Raw genomic sequence first — 21,496 nt, 5'->3', positions numbered from 1 at the left:
TCATCTACAAATAGTTGCCCATACTAGCAAGTCTATATTTCTATAATTACCCCCTTAATTTTGTTTTCCTCTGATTCTGGTTCTAACTAGTAAGTTTATTTCAATTAAACGATAAAATTGTGAACCAGAAAAATCAGCTTTTTCAAATGCCAATGGACTAACAGTTTTGCCAAGCTTTTTCCCCAAAGCGTAAGGTCTTTCCATTTTGCAACAAATTTTCTTTCCTCACATGGCATTTCTTCCATCAAAATAAGCTTAGATATGAAATATAATTTATCTATCTGTTTCTATTTGCAATTACTAAGTTTATCTCTGTTTTAAGATAAAAAATTTACCCTAAAATGTCAGATTTTTCCATAGACTATAGCCTGACAAATTTGGGAAAAATTACCGATCCTAAAATGTCATCGTTTCTGCCAAAAAAATCTTAGATTTAATAAAAATAAGTGTTTATGTATTCTTTGTTTGTAAATGCCAAGTCTATTTCTGCCTAAATATACATATTTACCTAAAAGGTCCGCATTTTCTATACTATAGCCTTAAAGCTTTGAAAAAATCCTATCCTAACAAGTTATTTTTTCTTACAAACAGTTCCGAAAAATTAAACGAATGATCGTTATCCTCTGTTCTGATGTAAATCGCAAGTTTATTTCTTTTCAAAGATAAACATTTTACCCAAAAATCCCAGTTTTTCAAAGCCTATAGCATTACAATTTTTGCAAAATATAAAACTTTTACTCTAAAAATTCAGTTTTTTAAAGCCTATAGTCTTCCAGTTCTTCAAAAAAATTCCTTTTTGCTTTTTATCATAATAAGTGTGTATCTTTCTGTTTAAATATAAAAACGTTACCCTAAAAAGTCAGCATCTCTTCAAAGCCTATAGCCTTGAAATTCTGCAAATAATTACCCATCTTAACTAGTCATTATTTCAATAAAAAATTTTCTTAAATCTCAGAAAAATAAGTTCCCTTCTGCTTCTGATTGTAATACGTTAGTTTATTCTCTTTTAATTATAAAAGTTTTACCCTAAAATTTTCAGCTTATTTAAAGCCTATAGTCTTACAATTCTGCCTCAAATTACCTACTTTAACAATTTGTTTGTATCAAAAATGTTTTAGATCTCTTCAAATCGTTGTTTCTTTTTGTTTCTGATTGTATTTTGTGAGTTTATTTCTTATTCACTTTGCAAATTTTACCCTAAAAATCAGTGTTTCTTCAAAGCCTATTACCTTACAATTTTGCCTCAAATCTTATTAAATTGATATTTCTATTAACAATGTCTCAAATGTTAAAAAAATCGTTGTTTCCTTTTGCTTTTGTTTGTATTTTGTAGGCTTATAATTTTACTCTAAAAAGTCAGCATTTTTCCAAAGCAAAAAGATTAGCTATCCTTCCTCTGATTGACCCTAATAAGTTTTGTTTTGTTTATTAACAAATTTTATCAAATCAAATTCAATTTTTTCCAAAGGCAATAGCTTTACAATTTTGCAAAAACACTACTTTTCCTAACATGTCATTATTTCTATCAAAACTGCTTAATTCTTAAAGAAACACTATTGTTTGTATCTGTTTGGATTGCAATTATGAAGTTTTTTAGGTTAAATGTAAAAATTTACCCAAAAACTAGTTATTTTCCAGAGCTTATGGCCTTCAAATTTTGACAAAAATTTCCAATCATAGCATGTCGTTATTTCTATCAAAATGTCAGAAATCTTGATAAAATTATTGTTTCTACCTACTTCAAATTGTTTTTAATATATTTATTTCTGTTCTGGAGTAAACATTTACCCAAATAATCACTTTTTTCAAAGCCTGTAGCTTTGCTTTGTGCCCGAAAATTCAATGCTATCAAATCATTAACCACTTGAGCCTTTAAAGAAAATATTTATTTTGTCTGCTAATGGTTGTGTAAAAAGCATCATTTTTGTCTAATGGAAAACTTGGACACAATAATGAGCCTTTTTCAAAGTCTATAGCCTTATAGCTTTGTCAAAGAATTGCCTATCCATCACTGTTCGTTCTGCTTCTTATACTATTAGATAAATTTGTTCCTTTTTATGAGGAAATTTTCTACTTACTTTCTTCCCACTCCTTAGCCTTGCATTTTTGCGAAAAATTGTCCAAGCCATTAATTTTAAGAAAATTATTGCTTCTTCTGCTTCTGATTGAATATTTATTCTTTGAAGAATGGTATTTTACCTGAAAAATTAGCTCTTATCACACCCCACTACCTTGCATTTTTGTAAAAACAATGTCTATGCTGAAAAGTGATTATTTTGCAGAATAAATGCCCTTAATGTAAAAAAATATATTGTCTGTATCTGATTGTATTTAATAAGTTTCTTTCCTTGTTGAATGATTCTTTTCACCTTAAAATCAGCAATTGTTCAAAGAATATAACCCATATGTTTCCTCAAAGCATATAGCCATCATTTTATCAAAAATTGTTGCTTCTATTTATTCTTTCAATGGTATCAAAAAAAGTCTGATTTTGCTTTGTAGGAATATTCTATGATTTCATTTCAAGGAGGAAGGGGAGTAGAGAGAGGCTCTAGGGTCATATTAAAAATGATCTGTTAAATAATGTAACATGGCATGATCATCAGATTAGGAACCGGAAAAAACAAGTACGAATGTTGAGACGTTGAGAAGAAGAAGCATTAGCGAAAAAAATTTGTTGGTCTGCCCTGATGTTCACCAGTTAAACGCACAGCTATAAAAACATTGAGTGGTTATTCACGAAGAAGAAAAGAGGTTTATTCACGCAAAATTTTCTAAATTCGAGATGAAACACGTTTGCTTTAAATAACTTTCATCCTGGTTTTAAGCCATTTCGAAAACCTGACAAAATGTTGCTATCAGCTTAAAAAATTCTTTGAAAAACAAATGGCAAAAGTAGTTGACTGCCTATATCATCAAAAAGATTCAGTTTGGTTTGGAAAACATGAGTCAGCACGATTTTCAAACGGCTAAAAATTCGAAAATACTGTTAGGCCTGTGGGAGATTAGAATGTTTGTGCTGATGCCCCACTGTCCTGTCACGTAATGCTAAAAGCACAAAGAAATAAATAACAAAAATAATTAATAAAAATTGCTGAATAGGTGCATATAGGATACGAAGCCTGGTTTTGACTTCAAAGAAAAGATTGCCGCGTTAAAAAGATTCCACACTAGAAATCTAAAAAAACTCTACTTTTGGACAAAAAGCGATTAGATACTCCTTTTGGGGGACTTATCAGAACAATTCAAAAGTAAAATTGCTTAAAAGAAAATGGTTCTAAAAAGAATAACAAGACGACCGTGATCACCGGTCATAGATTTGCTGCACGAACTAAACTTGCTAGAGAAGAAAACTGCACAGTAAATAAAGCTACGTTATCTTCGAAATAATCGATTTATTGATCATGAAAATTCTTTCAACTAAAATGGTAGCGATAATCTGCAAGTCTTGGCTTAAAAATGGTTCCTTGAGTAAACTCCTTTTTCTCCTAAGTTTCAATAAGCTGATGGACCATTTGCTCTTTTGTTATGAGGTGAGTTGTTTTATTAAGTAAGGACATGAGTTCTGTAACGTTGTGTGACCATTCATTCAAAATATCATTGGCATCTTTCACTGGTCGAAACGTGACAATCCCAGCGGGTCTATCGATCTTGGCGTAAACAGTTTTTGACGTCACTAGATTTGAAAGGAACTCTTCTGATTCCTGGAAAAGAAAAACTAAAATTGAAGGACACAGTTCAGGAAATTTTAAGAATAGTTTGAGATAATAAATTATGATCACCTTAATTCAAACTGAATCCAAAAAGACTGAAAGCTGTTTAAAGCAAACTGTAAATGTAAAGTCTACCTTACATATTATCTTCAGGCTGCCTAAGTGTAATGTGCAATAAGGTTTCACTCTCGAGTGAAGATGTGTTTACAAAAACAGCTAGTATCTTGTACACGGCTCCTGTTCGTTGAAAATGGGTTGTAAAGATGTTCAATGATAATTTACAAATTCCAAGCAGTTTGAAATAGCATTTGCTTCTGGCACTTTATTAACTTAAAGAGGAGACTGCAAAAAGTGCAAAAAGGCACAGAGAGATGTAAAATGTCGCAAAACTGGGAACTTACATCGATGGACAAATCAAGCAGTTGTGCCATACGCTTCACTGTCAATCTAGTGTAATACTTTTCCATCACACGAATATTCTGCGAGAATAAAAATATGTAGCAACTTAGGTCGAAATATGGAGTTTTGCATTCAGCCAGTTAAGTAGTGAGAAACAAAAACACATGCAAGCAGCGTATCAAGTAAACACTCATCAGTAACATAAAAAGGGGGTATCTGGAAGCCATTTAAGTACAAATGAGTCCTGCAGAAATCTAGTGCTCATTTTTAAAGGTTCGTTCATAGCTTTTGTAAACTTGGCCTGTTATCGCCGATAAACCTCGACTTTCACTCAACTACCTTTTTCGATTACTCCTGGGAAAAAATTTGACTTGAAAATGCAAAATAGCAACTAACTGCTATGAACCATTAAAACATTTCCACCATTGATACAATGAGGCACAAACCGAAATCTCAAATTCGATGCGATTGAAACTTGACATATAAATTCTTTAGCCTTTAAAGGGCACTGAATTGTGAAAAATATTCCATCAAAATTAGACATCTGAATACTATATTTGAATAAAATCGACAAGAGCAACACCCTTGCACTCGAATTATCTCCAAACATCAATCCCCAACAATCATAACAATCTCAACAAGACTTAAATATAAACTGCAAGATCTAGCATGAGTTTGGAGATTCGATTTCAAAATCCTTGCCTTTTGTTGAAACAAGGTAATGGTCTGGAACAATGCAAAATGATGACAAGAATCCAATGTTTTGTAATAATGATGACAAGAATACAACTTTGAAATAAATTTGATAGAAACAATGTTTTGCCCTGACGTACAAGGCTTCATTATTACACGCTGCAAGATGCACAGAATCCGGGGACAGCCTACCCCGTGTTTCTTCCTTTTTACATCTTTTATAGAAAATCTGCTATGGTAGTTTCCCTAGTCTTTCCATTACTTACCATGAGATTTTTCAGTACTGGCATTAAGATCTTCCTAGAAATCCCTGATTCTACCTCAAATAGCCAATATAAAATCGACTTATCTGAGAAACTCATGTTTGCCATCAAATTACAACAATCGAAAAGTCAAAAACTCACGTGCTCTACGACTCTCTTTCTGAAATCATCCCAACACTTGTTCCCTCCCTCGCTGTTTCTGTCAAAAACACCAGTGGCTTTTGAACCCGGCAAACCATCGCGTAACTCTTTCTCGCACATAGACGTTAACTGTTTCCACTGAACCAACTCATCAGTCTTGAACAGCTTCAATAAATCTCTATTGTCAAAAAAATATACAAATCTATCAAAAAACTGTTTATTGACATGTTACTGTTGCCTTGGAACAGCATTTACTGGATGTTAAGCTAGATATAAACGATCCTTGCAAAAATATTTGAAACACCACAACTAAACACTCGAGTTAAAAAGCTTTATCAACATGTTTCTACTTCCTCAAAATTTCAATGTTGTCGATAAATTCTCCTCCGTTCCCCCGTACATCAAGTCCTTAAAAAGTGGTGTTTATGCTTCAAATCTTAGTTTGATTGTTACCAACATAATCCCATTTTGATATTGATCAACGCTGTAACAGGAAGTGGTGGCAACAAGTCGGACAACTTGAAAAACTGTTAATTTCGTAGGAGTTCCAACAGTTTTGACAATTGTCTGCCAAACACTTCATATTGGCACCAAACAAGATCATCGATATGCTAAACTTGTTTTTATGAACGTTCAAGAGCTGAAGGAATGCAATTTCCGATACTATGAAACAAAACAAATTTACTACCTACCTATATGACGGTACTTCATCCAAATTTTCATCTTCCTTTATGCGGTGCAGAAAATCATTTTGCTCGTTGTCATATGGTGCCAAGACGTTATACAATATTACATTTCGCAGCGCCTGTAAAGGGATAAAAAGTTATTGTTCAAAATTACTGAAAAGTTACTCAGCATGTTTAAAAGCATAGGAAAGCTAAATTCATTCTAACAGTCTCTATCTAAAAAGTTTAATAACTAGCAAAAACATTTATCCGCAGCTGGCATAGACTTTCTGCAAACAATTAATAACAAGATACAAAAAATTCGGGAGAGATGTAAATAAAAGTTAAAATGTTATCAAAAGAATCGGTTGTCAATGTTTAAAACACTCTTTTGTACCAAATTTCTTGATGGTACAAAATTTAAAATTGGCTTTGAAAAAGCAAACATCTCAAGAAATATTGAAAATATACAGTTTAATCCAAATCTAAAAGTTCGTAGAGAGTAGGAGACAAAACTAAAAAGTAAAGTTAGTCAAGTTTCGTTTGAATCTGCAGATAGAGGGTTCTTTCCTCAATTCTACTGATAACGTGTTAAAGGCAAGTGCACAAGTCGATTACCATTTTCTCTCGTGTGATTGAGTGATCGAAGAACGTAAAATTGATTGGGGACTGATTTTTCTTTAGTCCGTGTAGACACTTGAAAACTTCAATCACACTTCGACGCTTGAACTTAAAGCATATGTCTTGTGTCAAGGAATTTGAGAAGCGATAATGATAAGAACTTACCTCTTTCATCTTGTCTTTATCCTCTTTGATACAAGGAGTATCATAAACGGCCCTGTAGTGTCTGCATATCGTGAGATAGTCGTTCTCAAAATGGCCTAATTCGATCATGAGCTGGTAATACTTCAGTTTCAGGTCCTAAAAGTAAATGAAGATAAATTTATTGGTGAGGATTACTACTAGATCGTATTTATCGAAGCAAAAATCGAAGACATGAACAAATACTGTCCATAACGCATGACGTCCGACAGACATAGGATATGCAGCAAGAAAAATCCAATAATCCAATGACACAGAAAAATCTTTTTACACCCAAATTTAATTGCTCAGACATGATTACTAGTATAACATAAAAATAAACAACTGTAGCAAAGCTACCTTGAATTAGCTAATCAAAATTAATTTTTTATTATAATGTTCAAATGTCCACTTTACAACCGACTAAAATGTTTTCGTCTTTGGACTTTTTCTACTTAATTTAGCCTGATTCGCAAAAATCAAAGAAGCTTCTGCTAGAAACACTATACAGTAAAGAAATAGCTTTACGAGTAGAACACAAGTGCAAATGGATTTCATTTCCATCTAAAAGTTTTGTATTTTATCATAATATAAAATAGTATCTATCTGTCTATGGCATAAAAGAGAGCAATGCAATAACTAAAACAGCGAAGAAGTTTTTGTCATGCTTAAAGATTATGTTTTAATGATTGAAAAAACAACATTTTAGAAAAAGGAAAGAAAAACTTTACTTAAGTAAAATCTCAATGCAAAAGATTGTAGATTCTTACCTGTTCCTTGTCACTATCAAAGAACTTAACACTTATTTTCTTGCTAATAATTTGCGTTCGGATGTAATCTTTTTTGGCGAGACAAAGCCTCATCTGCTCCAGTATAAATTCGACTTTCTCCCTCTTTTCCATCGACCCATAAGTCTCGACCTTAAAACAGTATTAAACTTTCTGTCAAGCACTGAAATATATATGAACTGACAATAGTACAAGTATACAACTCAAATATCCGGTCATTGAATCGCATTTTCCACGGAAACATTAAATCTTTATTTGTTACTTTCAGTCAATACTGAAAACTCGAAAAATTCAAAAAATTAAAAGTCTGATAGAAATAACTATCGTTAATAATCTTACAATAAAGGTACCTTCGTCAAATCTCTATAAAAAAACAAAAAGGCACGCCGATCAAGCCAACTTGGCGAAATGGTAAGAGATTTCAGTGATTGAAATAGTAAGAGAAAATAAAAAAACCTGTCAAAACAACCCATGTTTATCAATAGTTTAAACTTGAATCTACAATTCAAATAAAAATCAAACAGCCCAAACCTGAAGCTCTTGGAGAATATTAGCGGCCTCTGCAAAAAAATCGTCTTGATTAAATTTCAGAACACATTAAAAGGGTCACTACCCCTGTCATTTTCGGTGCAATGCACACTTCACTATAAATAAAACCTCTTTTCAACGCAAACATCCCTTCAATACATACCTCCTTTTAAGGCATACATCGCATACCTCTCACAAATTGAAACCTTCCTACAATGAACACTTTCCTACAATATATATCCCCCTGCAATGCATACCTCCTTGTAAGGCATAACTCCCTATGACGCATATCATCCTTCAATGCACACCTCTCTTAAATGCACACCTTCCTACAATGGACATTGCACTTTAACTCATACCCCTCTACAACGACTTCATACCTACAACAAAAGTGACTCTGGTCCGAAAGGTGTCAATTGCATGACGCTTCTACCAAGCTACTGACTATGGCTTTAGGCAGCGATGCAGAAGAGAATCATGGAATGTAGTGAAACAAAGAAACTGCATAACGCAGGATTAGAAAATAAACTTGAGAATACAGGAATCTTTTAAAAATGCAACTACGTACTAGGATATATTTCAAATTAACGCGTGAATATGAAAAAGATTAGAAGACCAGACGTTATGTGTTGGGATATAAGTATGGTTAAAGGTAAAACAGCAACTGGAAGTACTTATAGTGAATGTGTTATGAAATGGAGCAACTAATCTTAAAATCATAAAAGTACCTGATACATCTCCTTGTGCTTCTTTGATTCCAGCTAACTTCCTTGTCAACCTTGCCCGTTCGATTTCAACATATATCTTGAATGATCAAAGAAATGTATTATTCAAAGTTAATACAAATACTAACAAGATCAAAGCAACAATGAAAATGTAACTACAATACAATGAGTATTGAGAAAGACAGCCATTTTGCATTGTGCTAAAATTCTGAGTTGCAACAAACTTGTCACTAGACCTGCAGACAATGGCAGCTGTTGTAAAAGATTTTTATTTTATCAACAATGACTAATGGATATAATTCCAAGTCATCTGAAAATAAGTTTAAATTATTTTCAAATTCAATTCAACTCGATCCATATAGTGCAACCTAAAAAACAGCTAATTCTGCATTATATTCGACCCAGGAAAAAGCAAAGCTTATCGAGCATGGGCCGTTAAAATCGAAGATCATACCATAAAAAGAAACTACTTAAGAAGTTTCACTGTAGCGGGCACGACGCATGAAATAAATTAGTTTAGATAGAAATGGAGCTTTATACAAGGACAAAAACAACAACCAAAGACTTAATACCTAAAGAAAAAGAAATAGCAGAAACAAATTGCAAATTTCTGGGGATGATGTAAAAAATACGAAAGATCACAAACAGGACAAGCCAAGAATAAAAAGTAAAATATAAGAAAATAAAAGTGAAATGCAATAAAGAAAAAGAAGCACGGTTACGCGATAATGCGACAAAATTGAAAATTCAGGCAAACGTCAATGTAGACTATACCATCGTCCATGTACCAACTAATTAGAAAAATAACGGGCCGCAAATTTTGCTTATCATCAGGCTGCAAAGTGCAAGTAACATAAAAGATGGGCATAGTTTACTGAAGAGCTATTCAATCATGACACAAGAGAAGAACCAAACATTCAAAAGAACATAGACGGCCTGAAGATTTTACAATCAAAAGTAAGGACGGCAAATAACAAAATGAAAATAAAAAACTGCAGCCGGTCCAGAGACTATAAACGAAATATACAACTGTGGTGATATTCCAGAAGTAATTCGATTTACATAGCTTATCAGAAAAAATCAGATGCTTTAGACTGTGAACTACAAAGGATGACCAGCTAAAGGAGTCAAATGATAAAAATAATCTTGAGGATTATCATGACTAGGGCATGCAGCAAAATCCACCCAGAAATTGGTGAAGAACATAATGAAAATGCCTTTGAAAAAGCAAACATTTTACAACATACTAAAAGCTTTTTCGCCTGACACTCCTCAGAGTATAACAGAGAAGGAACAAGATGGGAATATATACCTAGTTGTGCCTATAGGAAAATTACCACTGAGGTCCACGAGAGAAAAGGAACGCCCTCTGTAAACACAAAAGCGGCTCTTCCGTTAGTTTGTGGATCGATTCCAAAACTGCTAGATGAAAAGAAGACCTGGCTCTGCCAATTACCTGAAACACGTCGTCATTACAGACCTTGGCACAATCTGGGTTGCCTAAAAGATGTTGACCGATGGCAGAATCACTCGTTTTAACAGTGTTTCTAGACCTACAAGATCGAGGAGGCTGTTTTCTTTGAGGATTGAAAGAAGGAAGCATTTTGTGATAGCCTGAACATAATGGTCTGCAAAAAACACGGGTAAGCGAAACGCCATCTAGATTGTCAGAATGATGCCAGAAAGAGAGATTGAGATTAAAAAAGAATTGTACTTGTGCTTCATTGACTACACAAAGGAATTCGAAAAAGTGAAACACGAAGAAGTCTTTCAGTTATAGCAGAGTCTAGATATCGACCGAAAAGACTTAAGACTGCTTAGAAATTTGAAATTGAACCAAACAGCTTGCATGAAACTTGACAATGACCAAAATTATTTCACAAAAAATTAAATTAGCCGTGCGTCAGGGATGTGTGCTCTCTTCTGACTAATTTACCTTGCATAGCGAAACCATTATGGAGAATTAAAAGGAATGCAAGACTTTATCACCAGAGATCATAAAATTAACAACCTATATATTGCAGATAACACAGTACTTAATTCTAAATCCAAAGAAAACCTGCAAGATATTCTAGACAAGGTTGTGGTAATTGGCGAACATAAAGGTCGGACAATAAATGCGAGTACATGCTTAGGCTTTGCAAAGAGCACGTTTGAAAGATAGCAAGTCATTGAAAGACACGAAGTTTAAAGTTCTTGAGTGTTATGTGATGTTTATCTGATGTACGGAAGCGAATGCTGGACAAAAACTTTGGAAATGGAATGAAAATTAGAAGCGACGGAGATGTGGTGCTACAAAAGGATGCTTCGGCTATCTTGGACAAAGAAAGTCATAAATGATTGAAGAGAGTGGGAAAACAAAGAACTGTCATGAATAAAATGAGAAAAAGCCAGCTGAATCCCTGGGGCATCTTACGAATAAAACAAGAAAACCTAAAGCTTACCGATAAGATAGAAAGAAAAAGAAGCAAGGGCAAGAAAGGACGATATTCACAAGCAGCCTTGGTGATTGGATGTCAGTGCATGTACCAGCAAGACGGAGGGCGCACATGACAGAGAGGCTGTTGTTAATAGCTGCGGAAGAGGGAAAGATTATTGGAAGACCATCCCCGGCAACGTCATAAAATGACACGGCTCCAAACAGAACAGATACAATCACATCACAACCATGGTCTTGTATTGTTTCATTAATGTGGCGATCGAAACTCTTGAAACTCCTTAAAATAATCACAGGGTAATAGCATCATTTTTCTAGGAAAAGAATATCATTCTTCTAGGAAAATATGGAGCCGTTCATAATGACAAGCGGAAGTAGACATTTTGAGGATCAAATTGAGAAATAGAGAAAATATTGAGAAACACGATGAACTACTTTCATTAATGCTACAAGATGACAAAAAAATAAAAATTAATTCTACAAGATGACAAAAAAATATGAATAAATACCTTTCCTGCAGTGACAGTACGAAGGGTGTCTATGAGTTTAAGTTTCTGGTCAATATCGCTTATTTCGTCCACATATGTACATGCTTCTTGCACCATCTTTGTGACTGCCTTTCAAAAACATAAACATAGCAGGGATTTATCAACTACAAACCATTTGTAATTTGATTCAATTGTGTTAGTAATTTCTTTTAGCATTTGGAGATGAGTTTCAAAGTGATGATGTTGCAAAAAAGCTATTTAAATTTTTTTAACTCTAAATGACCACTACAAAGAGCATTATGAAATACCTCTTAATTTACAAATTCAGTTAAATGTGCTAGAAAGTCGCTGAGATATGGCCACATGAGTACAAGCTCTTTCCCCATAAAGTCACTGTAATTTGGCCTTGTTTAAATTTTGAAAAAAATGTATAAATCGAACGAAGACAACAACAGTTTGTGGGCAAACTTTAAATTGTTAATTAGCCTTATATCATTCATTTTTGTAAAAATTTAACTGATTTTCACTAATTGAGATATCTCATTGAGTTCTTTCAGGCCTTGTGGTTGGAATTAGAATATTATAAAAGTAGATTTTGTTGTCACAGTATGGTACTTTAATGACCATTTCATAGTCCTTAATTGAACACTATTCGAAATGTGCATTATCTTTCTACAGAAATCCTAAAAGTTGAAGCTTCAATATGTTTGGCAAACAGCTGGATCAGAAAACAAAACGTACATTCTTCTTACCAAGATATTTATAGTATGCTTACTAGTGTAAACTATCAAGCAGTTCTTGTAGAATACACCGGTTGTAGGTAATTGAAACAGATGTAGTAAGATAATGCTAAATTACCTTGAATTAAAAATATCAATAAGTTATGATACCTTTATAATCTATTAAAATAAAAGTCAAATGAAAACAGGAAATTACTTGTTTAAGTTGACCTCGCCTCTTTGTAAGAACTGTGAGATTTTCATTTAGCAGATCGTACTCTTTACACTGGTAGCAAAACTTGACAATTGCAACGAGAATTCTGCTGGTTGAAAACATGTCTGCAGCCTGAAAGAGAAAAAAAATTCCAAAAATTTTTAAAAATACCTAAAATACAAGATGCAAGGCAAAATAAAAAGATGAAAATAATCCTTTTATAATGTCCAGCAGGAATTAGGAAAATAATAATACGGTATTTATCTATTTAAAATGTCTTTATGTATTCCAAAATATAAACCAGAGGTTCCTTGCATCATAGCTCTTAAGAAAGCAACTGACTCATCTATCAAGTTGAGAGAAGAAACCACAAAAATATCTGCTAAAAGAAGATTGGTAGGAAGGCATATTTGCTTCAAATATTGTAATACCATATTGTCTTTAATGAGCACTGGGGCCGCTCATTTAATTTTTGGACTCGGACAAGAGGCACTTTATTAGAGAGGGATGCTCATTAGAGAGGTGCACTCAGTAGAGAGCAGTGCTCATTGGAAATAGATAGAAATCGTTCATAGGATCACTTTTTTTACAAAAATTGATTAATACTGGTGTGGCATCTTGAAGATCTAAATTTTTAATACCATCAAATGGATTTTTATCTGGTTCTGTCAGTATATAAAGAAAACCTTTTCCAATTGAAATAACATAGGTTTTCTTAAATAGATGGTCTCCATCTATTTTTGCAATATTTGGAGAGCGCTCATTGGAAAGGGGTAGCCATTCAAATATTTGCTCAAAATAAGGGCACTCATTAGAGAGGGATGCTCATTGGAGGGAGGGTGCTCATTAAAGATAATACAGTTTGTATATTTAAACCTGATTCAGATTGGTTGCCATACAACAGTACCAAACAATGATACTCACATTTCTAGTCTGTTTTTCAAGAGTAAGCAATATTTCTAAAGCATCATGAAGTTTTCCATTCTAAAAAAGAGAAAATTTGATACAAATATTAGGAATGTTTTTTCTATCATACAAAATTTAGCATGTGATTAACAAAACTGTTAAGATTCTAAATAGTTGTAACTAACTATATACAAAGTAACTGAGCAGCTGAGCACTTCTATTCATGAAAACAAAATGGCTAAAAATGTATTACTACTGCTGGAAAACAAAACTATGGAACATTTTTCTAAGTTGGAACAAAAAACTTTCAATTTAAATGTTTTGTATAACGATCTAAGCAAATTTGCAAAGTACACAAGCTTTGAAAAGAATTGGAAAGGATTAACTAAACATTGGCTTTAATATAAGCAGAAGACAACATTACAAAATGAACAGCACTTTGCCTCAAAGTTAACCCTTCTTTTGTCAACTTTCCTTGCAAATAAGTAAATAATTCTTATTTCCAGACGTTGAATTCAGAGAAAACTTTTTTGTATTGATTTTTAGCAAAGAAGGAATTGTTAAGTTGCATAGGCACCACATATCAATGGAAAGGGAAATTTCTGAAGTCACGACTTTCATACATCGCCATAGCAAATCTATCCTTTATAAAACAGCAAAAAATATCAGTAGGTCAAAAAGCAGGTGTTCTCTTTTGTTATATAAAAAGGTATACTGAGTCTTGTGATTCACAATCTGTACAGCAATAAGCTGTTTTTGTAAAACTGAGTGGACAGTCTTTTGGATCAGCACCTAGATTTTTCCTTTTCTTTTACAAGAAGATAACTTTGGTCTTTGCCTTGGCATTATTTTGGCAGATGAACTCCAACATTTCTTAATTTTCTGCGATTTTTCATCTATATGTTTCTTTTTTTGTTTTTTTCCCTTTCCCTGTGCAAGGACATTACCAATTCATTGTATGGCAAGTTCTTCTAAATTAAGGTCAATTTTAGCTTTCCCTTGAACAAAGTGGGGTCTCACATGCCCTTGCAACAAATAACCACATGGTACAATCCAACCATACTCTATTGTAGTCACTGTCAAGATTTAGGCATGCAATTTCAATCTTTTCATATTTGCAATTTTTTGGATGTCTTGTCACTGGTTTGCCAAATGGGTCATGTAGATTGAAAATATACAGGCTTTGACTCTGTCTACATGAGAGCAGTTAGACCTTGGAAACATGCAAAACCTCTACTCCTACCTCTCCTGGTTCTTGCAGCATCAGAGAACATGGTACACAACTTACTAAGATTGTGAAATATCTAGTTATACATAGGATTATTGACAAGAGAGAAAAAAATAACTGTTTATCATTTTAAATTAATATTGTAATGATTCTGATGAAAATGCTAGAAAATAGAAAAAGAAGAACGAAAAAAACCAAACATCGAGTTTTGTTTACTTTCCTGAGTTCTAAAACATTTCCTGAGACTATTGCATAGATGTATTACCATGGATATTCTTGGCTAGCTATCCTTGACTATTCTTCAATATGAAATCTTTCTAAAATCTTTACTTAATAATAAACTAAAATTTAATTGAACGATGAAGGATGGGCTGTTAATGATAGTGCAATGAAGAGCTCAGCAGACAGACAGAACTAAGTAACCAATTGACTAATGGGCCCATTGACCCACAGCTACATGAACTTCCATCTTATACAAGGAGCAGCTGAATGAAGGATTTTTCCGGAAGTTAAAGTATCAGAAAAGAAAAGAAAGGGGATCCAGGGGTGCACACCAGGGCAGGGGTTACCTACTGGCAGGGGCAGCACCAGCCACTAGGCTCTGGGGAGGGGACAAAACAAAAAATCTTAGGCCACGCCATTTTTACTGTCAGAAAAGGCCTGTTTACCAACAATGCCAATTTTGCTAATAAGGAAAGCCAATGACTAGCCTTTGGCTACATAAAGGCAAACTCAAAATCACAAAGGATGACATCACAAAAAATATATTGCCAAAATGTTAACCCTCCCCAAACCATTTCTCTTCAAATTTAGACAAAATACAAAATTGATCCTGCCGAGAACTTGGGGGGGGGGCATATCTAAACCAAAAGGAACCAAATTCTCTCCACTGATTCTTTTTTCCAAGTCTTTCTATTTAAATTTCCAACACCACTATTAGTGTAGATTAGGCACTGACAAGATACCACTCTAGATTAGGCACTGACAGGTATAAGTATAAGTGTGTTGTTGAGAAACAGAGGCATGTGAAAGTGATATGCTCTAGGTGCAAGAATTTTGAGCAAGGTTTTGATGTTTTGATTGAATTTCCTGCAAAAGGAACAAGGCCAAAGAAATGGCACAGCATCACAGTGTCCAAAAAGCTAATTATCAATAATATCTTTACCATCTTATCATGTTCACATAGCTATGCTCAGTGACATTTTAATAAGAAAGATTCAATTAACATATGTTTTCAAAAATATTATACATGGTTTGGCACAGAGAATATTAAGCTATGGTGCACCATATAATTCAGGAAAAAATCTTTGGCACAGCCTTTGTTTGTTGGGCCTTGTGCATACTCTCATAAAATGAACCAGGGTGGAATCCATGTAAAGCTTGCACCAGATATACACAAATTAACAATAGAAATACAATGGGAAATTGTTAGTCCATGCCAGCTAGTCTGCAAGCATGGCAGTTCTTGACAATATATTTGTGTGCAAGAGCAAATACAATTGTTTGCAATAATGCTGACAAAGTGTGCAATTTGTGTACCATTTTCGGTTCTGGTCCAATGTTTGCATAGCAATTATCAAAATTTTGACCTCATTATTATTAAGCATGGGGTCAATCATACACTGGGGTCACCAAAGTATGGAAACGATGCTTAAAATGGCTTTGGAAAAGATTATCAAAGGATGCATAAAAAATTCTTTAAAATACAGGCAAACTTGAGAAGCATAAGATAATTCAATTAAACTTGAATCTTTATATGTGCACCTTTGTACTGCTTTTAAATATATTACGGAGAAGATCATTATGAAAAGAACGGCTCAGACATCAGGCTTTAGGTTATTAAAAGTGATATCAGGTGAACAATTTATAAAGCTGTCACTTAGTGATCAAAAGGAATTTACTATATTTGAATTTAAGGTTGGAAAACTTGCACACACATTAACTGTTTCAAGCAAGTTTAATTAAACAAGCTTGCAGTCTCAAATCTCTTTGCTGGCCTCTCATGAAATTCTAGCTTTTTTACAAACCAAAATATTGAATCAGATAAAGACTATTTCGGCTGCTGTTTTAGCTTGAGCATAAGTCAGATTATACTATATACAGTTTCCCAAAAAATCTCATTTTTCTTTGATTCAGACTTTTCTATTTCCCTTGTTAGCAATGAGATATGCCTTTTCTAACCAGCCCTTGCTAAGGACATTGAGAATAAACTCAGACTGGAGTTTCCGAGAGAACAGGAATGTGCTGAGCTTCAGTGGCTTTAGAGCAAGCATAGTTTGTTTTTAAATATAAAATCAAAATATGATGATTCCAGGGCCATTCTATTGGGTATGGTCCTTCATTTTCCTGGGGGAGTGCCCCTAGACCCCTCTTTCTCCAACTTGGTTAACCCAATTCCATTGCCCTTACAAAGTCCAGATTGCAGCTTCAATAAACAAAATTATTTTTACAGCCATATTTTCAACTTGTGACAATCAGATGGTTTTGATGGCTGACCAATGATTGTTTAGTGGACACTAAAATCCCATTTTGTTTAGCATTTCATTTCAGAGAACATGTTGCTTAGACCAAGACAGGATAGGAAGGGTCCAGACTGCAAAGTATTTTATCTGCGTGGGAAACACCAGAACAATAATTTTGAAATTTGCGGGTAACAAATGTTCCCGCGAAAGTGTGTGCGGAATTTGAAGCAAAAGCTTTCAAAGAGACCTTCTTTATTTTGTTTTTATATTGTTATCAGAAGTCAGACATTTAAATGGTGGAATAAATGCGTTCCCCGCACAGACCATCTGGGCAATGTTTTCCAAAGTTTCAAAAAGAGTGGTCCTAAAAAATTTCCTGTTTAAATGTGTGGGCAGCCCTTTGCTTTTGTGTACATAAACCAAGCCTCTGAAAAAATATTTTGTGTCCAAATGCCACACTCCCAGATTGGAATATTTATAAGATGTGCAGGGGATCTGTTTCATGCCCATGGAAATTGGGCACTTGCCTATAGCACAGATAAAAACTTTGTGTGGCTGAGACTAATTACCATAAAATTTAGTACAGGCTTTCGTGGGAAAAATATAGCAGGCGTGCTAACCACCGCACCCCTGAAAACATCCAGGCGTGTGATGGCGTGTGACATTTTTCACAAAACATTTTGGTAATTATGGTAGATCTACGGAGAAATGGCCAACACAAAAATGATGACAGCAAAAATTTCAATGAAATTTACTTCGCTGAATTCTTACCATGACTACTTAAATTTTAGCAATTGAGCAATTTTCTAAACAAGTATAAACTGAGCTTATTTAATATATTCAAAAAAACGGCACTACAAAAATAGAAATATGTTTGCCATGTCGTAAGCAGTTTTCATTAGCTTCAATTATGAATCCTTAGCAGAATCATTGATGCTTTGGCGTTCATCTGGTTGTAATGGCAGTTTTTTCGTGTAAATCAGTGCATCGAGAGCCCTTTGTTATCAAACATGACAGCTACTTTGTGTACCTCACTGGCCAGATGCATAAAAGATAATTATGGCCCAATTTTCATTAAATCAAATGTTGCTAAAATCTAGATTTAAAGCATAGCGACGTCTAAAGAGGGGGCTGTAGGGGGTAGCGAAATCCAGAAAATCCTCTGTTATTTTTTTCCGCATCATTGGAAATCGGCTCCTTTTTATCGCATAATCGGCTACTTTCGTACATTAGCCATAAAAAAAGAAAGTCTTGTTCAAAACACTTAATGTTCCTCTTAAAATTCGGGGACAAAAATGTCTGTTATAGTCTTCTGTGTTTGGATTTGTTCAATGAAATGCCTTAAAGCCTTGAAAAAGTGTAAACGTTTGCACAAATTCTTCTCCTTTTTTGCATCATTAAAAGTGCATGTTTGCCAATGTATGTTTTGTCGCTGACAATAATGACTCCACCGACAAATAGTTATAAATATACACCGGGAATAAGTAGACCAAAAAAACGGTAAAGGTTTTGGAAAAGTTCGTCATATTGAGGAAAATTATGATGAAGAGACTAAATTAGTTTCGTTATAACGAGAATAACGAGAAACGAGAGTTGTGCAGAGGTAGAGTTCAAGGGGCCAGACATTTGTTGTCATGCCGGAAAATTAGTTATACTTGTAACCAGGTCAGGTTTCATAATATCGGGATTCCACTGTAGATTAGTTCTATGATTATTTCAAAATTTTATATTTAATCGGCAATCCTGAAAAGGTGTTAAGCCTTTTTGAAGTGGCATGAAGTAATAGTACCAAGGAGGGACCAATTTATTAACTCATCTCAAAAACCCACAAAACCAATAATTATGAATTTTGCTCCGATAATAAAAGAAGGCGTGCGATGTTTTGCACTCCTGGAAAGCAGCAGGCGTGCGCCAGGGCGTGCGCGTGCGGTCGCACGCCTTTCCGACGAAAGCCTGTAGTATGTAACTTTTCGGTTTACATTTCAGAGAAAGATATGTGGACAAATCATTGCGGCTGGATGAATCATTCTAATAGAAATTGTGCGGGGATGTGTACAGAGGATTTTTGGCAGATTGGAATGCAAGAAATCTACAGCAGGGGACCGAATGCCAGAAATCTACAGCAGGATTCAAAAGGCTAAATAAAATAATGGAAGGAATTTGATAGATGCTTAATGCCATAAAAATGATGTAAAGCAACGAATAACAACAAAACTTTTTGATAATGTACATAGGGTACAAGTATACAAGTGTGCAAATTTTGAAGCAAAATGGTCAAAGATATTTGAAATGGATAAAGGTTATTTATTTGGTAACAGAATGAGGGATAGATTTCCTAGAATAAAATCTTTATGGGAGATTGTAAATTCTATCTCAATGCTGCATCATAGCTACTGTTAGACTGTTTATGGATGATGCTACAGGCTCCTTTTTTTTAATCACTGGCAAAATTTCAATTTCAGTACCAAAGAAAGTTACCAGTAAAGTGTTTGTAGCATGCATATAAAGTAACAGAAAGAATAGGAATAAAGTAATGGAAGGATGCATGTTAACAGATGTGAAAAACTTTAGAATTATTACTTTAATACAACAACTTTGACAAATATTAAATGATCTGATACTGTGTAAATAAAACTTTATCTGAAAAACTTCAAATTTCACTTTCATCAAATGATGAAACAAGGGGAAACATTAGATATATAGGTTAACAAAGGTCAGTATGCCTTGCACATATTAACATACAGCTTTATTGTAGGTAAAAGTGGAAATCCCTCAACAATCTGTGCAGGCCTTTAAACAGTACAGTTTTCCAGGGCTGTCAAGAATCTTTAAATAGCAATTCAAAGATTGACTAAAAATATTTAAAGAACACTTTTAATCATTACAGTGTTAATATTTGCAAGAAATGTACTAAAGCCTTTAAAACAATATCTTTATCAGTTTATCATAATACCATATATCACAAGTATATCACCCTTTTGGATTTCCCTATTTACTTGCAAGTTCTGAGACATGAAAATTAAGTAATCTTGTTTCTCCTGTCAAAATTTTTGGAATAGTAATATATTTTGAAATAACTGCCTTCAGAATATCATGCCATAAAAACTTTAAAAGGCCAGGGCCACATGGTGGTACAGAGCACTGAAATCATTGTAGCATTCTACAGTTTTTGGGAAATGACTGAACTTAAATTGTATGACAACATGCTTCAAAGAAATTCTAGCTCAAATTCACCTCAAAATTTGAACTTGGATACAACCAAAAAAAATAGACCACACGTCAAATGTGAATAATTCCTAAACTTCACTGCCATGTAGTTCAAAACATAGTTGAGATAATTCTTGGGTTTAACTTTTTTTATATTGTTTAGATATTATAGAATCATGTAAATGCCATCTATACTCTTGGTTTATAGGTTAATTTTTTCAAAATCTGTCCCTCATTTTTGAAATGTCCCCAGCGTAAGCTACATGGATTCCACACTGGAAAACGTATTCAATCAAGAAAACTCTTAAAAAAGACAATTTAAGTTTAGATAACGAAAAAGCTTGGCCTGTGTAGTTCTACGGCAAACATTTCCTCTTGGGCAGCCTGATGTATCCTCAATTTATCAAAGTTTATGACGGCGCGGCCTAAGAGTAACACTTCGAATTATACTAATTAAAATAAATGTAATATTAGGAATTTACCAAATTAAAATTTTGAGTTACCTTGACGTGTGCTTCACATTCTGGTAAAGTCTTGTCTACCGTCTGGCTATAATCTGCCTCCATTTTCACAACGTTGCCCTTCATATCGGTTACCGTTTCGGACGCCATCTTGCTGCCGATGAGATGAATAGTGTCCACCAGGATACGAGAGATATAAACGAAAGGATTCGTATCTCCAGTGTGACGTCACAACAGAAAACATTTTGTAATTTCGACTTTTGTATGCTGAGATCTATCAAGAGAAAAATGAAGTGGATGTGTCTGCCAGAAAACTTTTCTGACCCTTTCCTGGAATATAATTCTGAAAATTGATGGTTCTCCTAAAAATAATTTTACTGAGAACACATTTTTGTTGGTTAGTAGGGAAAGTTAACTTTTTTCAACATTCAAATTAGAAATGATGAATTTGGCGTATTCTGTTTGTTGTCTTTATTATTACCTTCGAGAGTTCTTATCCAAGATTTATCTAAGGTTTAATGATAAATCTGACATGCCCTGGGCAAAATATCTTCAACTTGCATATCCCGGAATTTTTTCAGCCTACGATGATACCCTGTTGGGTAGGAAAATACCCAGGTAGTCAATGTATTACGAACACCTCCATAATCTGGCCACT

At 34.0% G+C, this 21,496-nt stretch overlaps 1 protein-coding gene across 1 annotated transcript; it reads right to left on the bottom strand.

The window, feature by feature from the left end:
- Positions 1–3,360: 3,360 nt before the first annotated feature.
- On the bottom strand, positions 3,361–21,034 carry LOC135691785 (26S proteasome non-ATPase regulatory subunit 12). Its single transcript, XM_065209757.2, has 12 exons — positions 20,881–21,034; positions 13,499–13,558; positions 12,578–12,706; positions 11,663–11,770; positions 8,720–8,795; positions 7,995–8,023; positions 7,446–7,595; positions 6,661–6,795; positions 5,902–6,014; positions 5,210–5,387; positions 4,115–4,192; positions 3,361–3,704 (listed from the first exon to the last, which is right to left on the bottom strand). The coding sequence occupies exons 1-12, from the start codon at positions 20,986–20,988 to the stop codon at positions 3,489–3,491; spliced, it is 1,380 nt and encodes a 459-aa protein (XP_065065829.1). The 5' UTR covers positions 20,989–21,034; the 3' UTR covers positions 3,361–3,488.
- Positions 21,035–21,496: the final 462 nt, after the last annotated feature.

Source organism: Rhopilema esculentum, chromosome 13 (genome assembly GCF_057945365.1).
Source record: "Rhopilema esculentum isolate cy_ngs chromosome 13, ASM5794536v1, whole genome shotgun sequence".
NCBI classification, from domain to species: domain Eukaryota; kingdom Metazoa; phylum Cnidaria; class Scyphozoa; order Rhizostomeae; family Rhizostomatidae; genus Rhopilema; species Rhopilema esculentum.
Note: the sequence above shows the minus strand (reverse complement) of the source record. Positions and strands in the feature narration are given on the sequence as shown.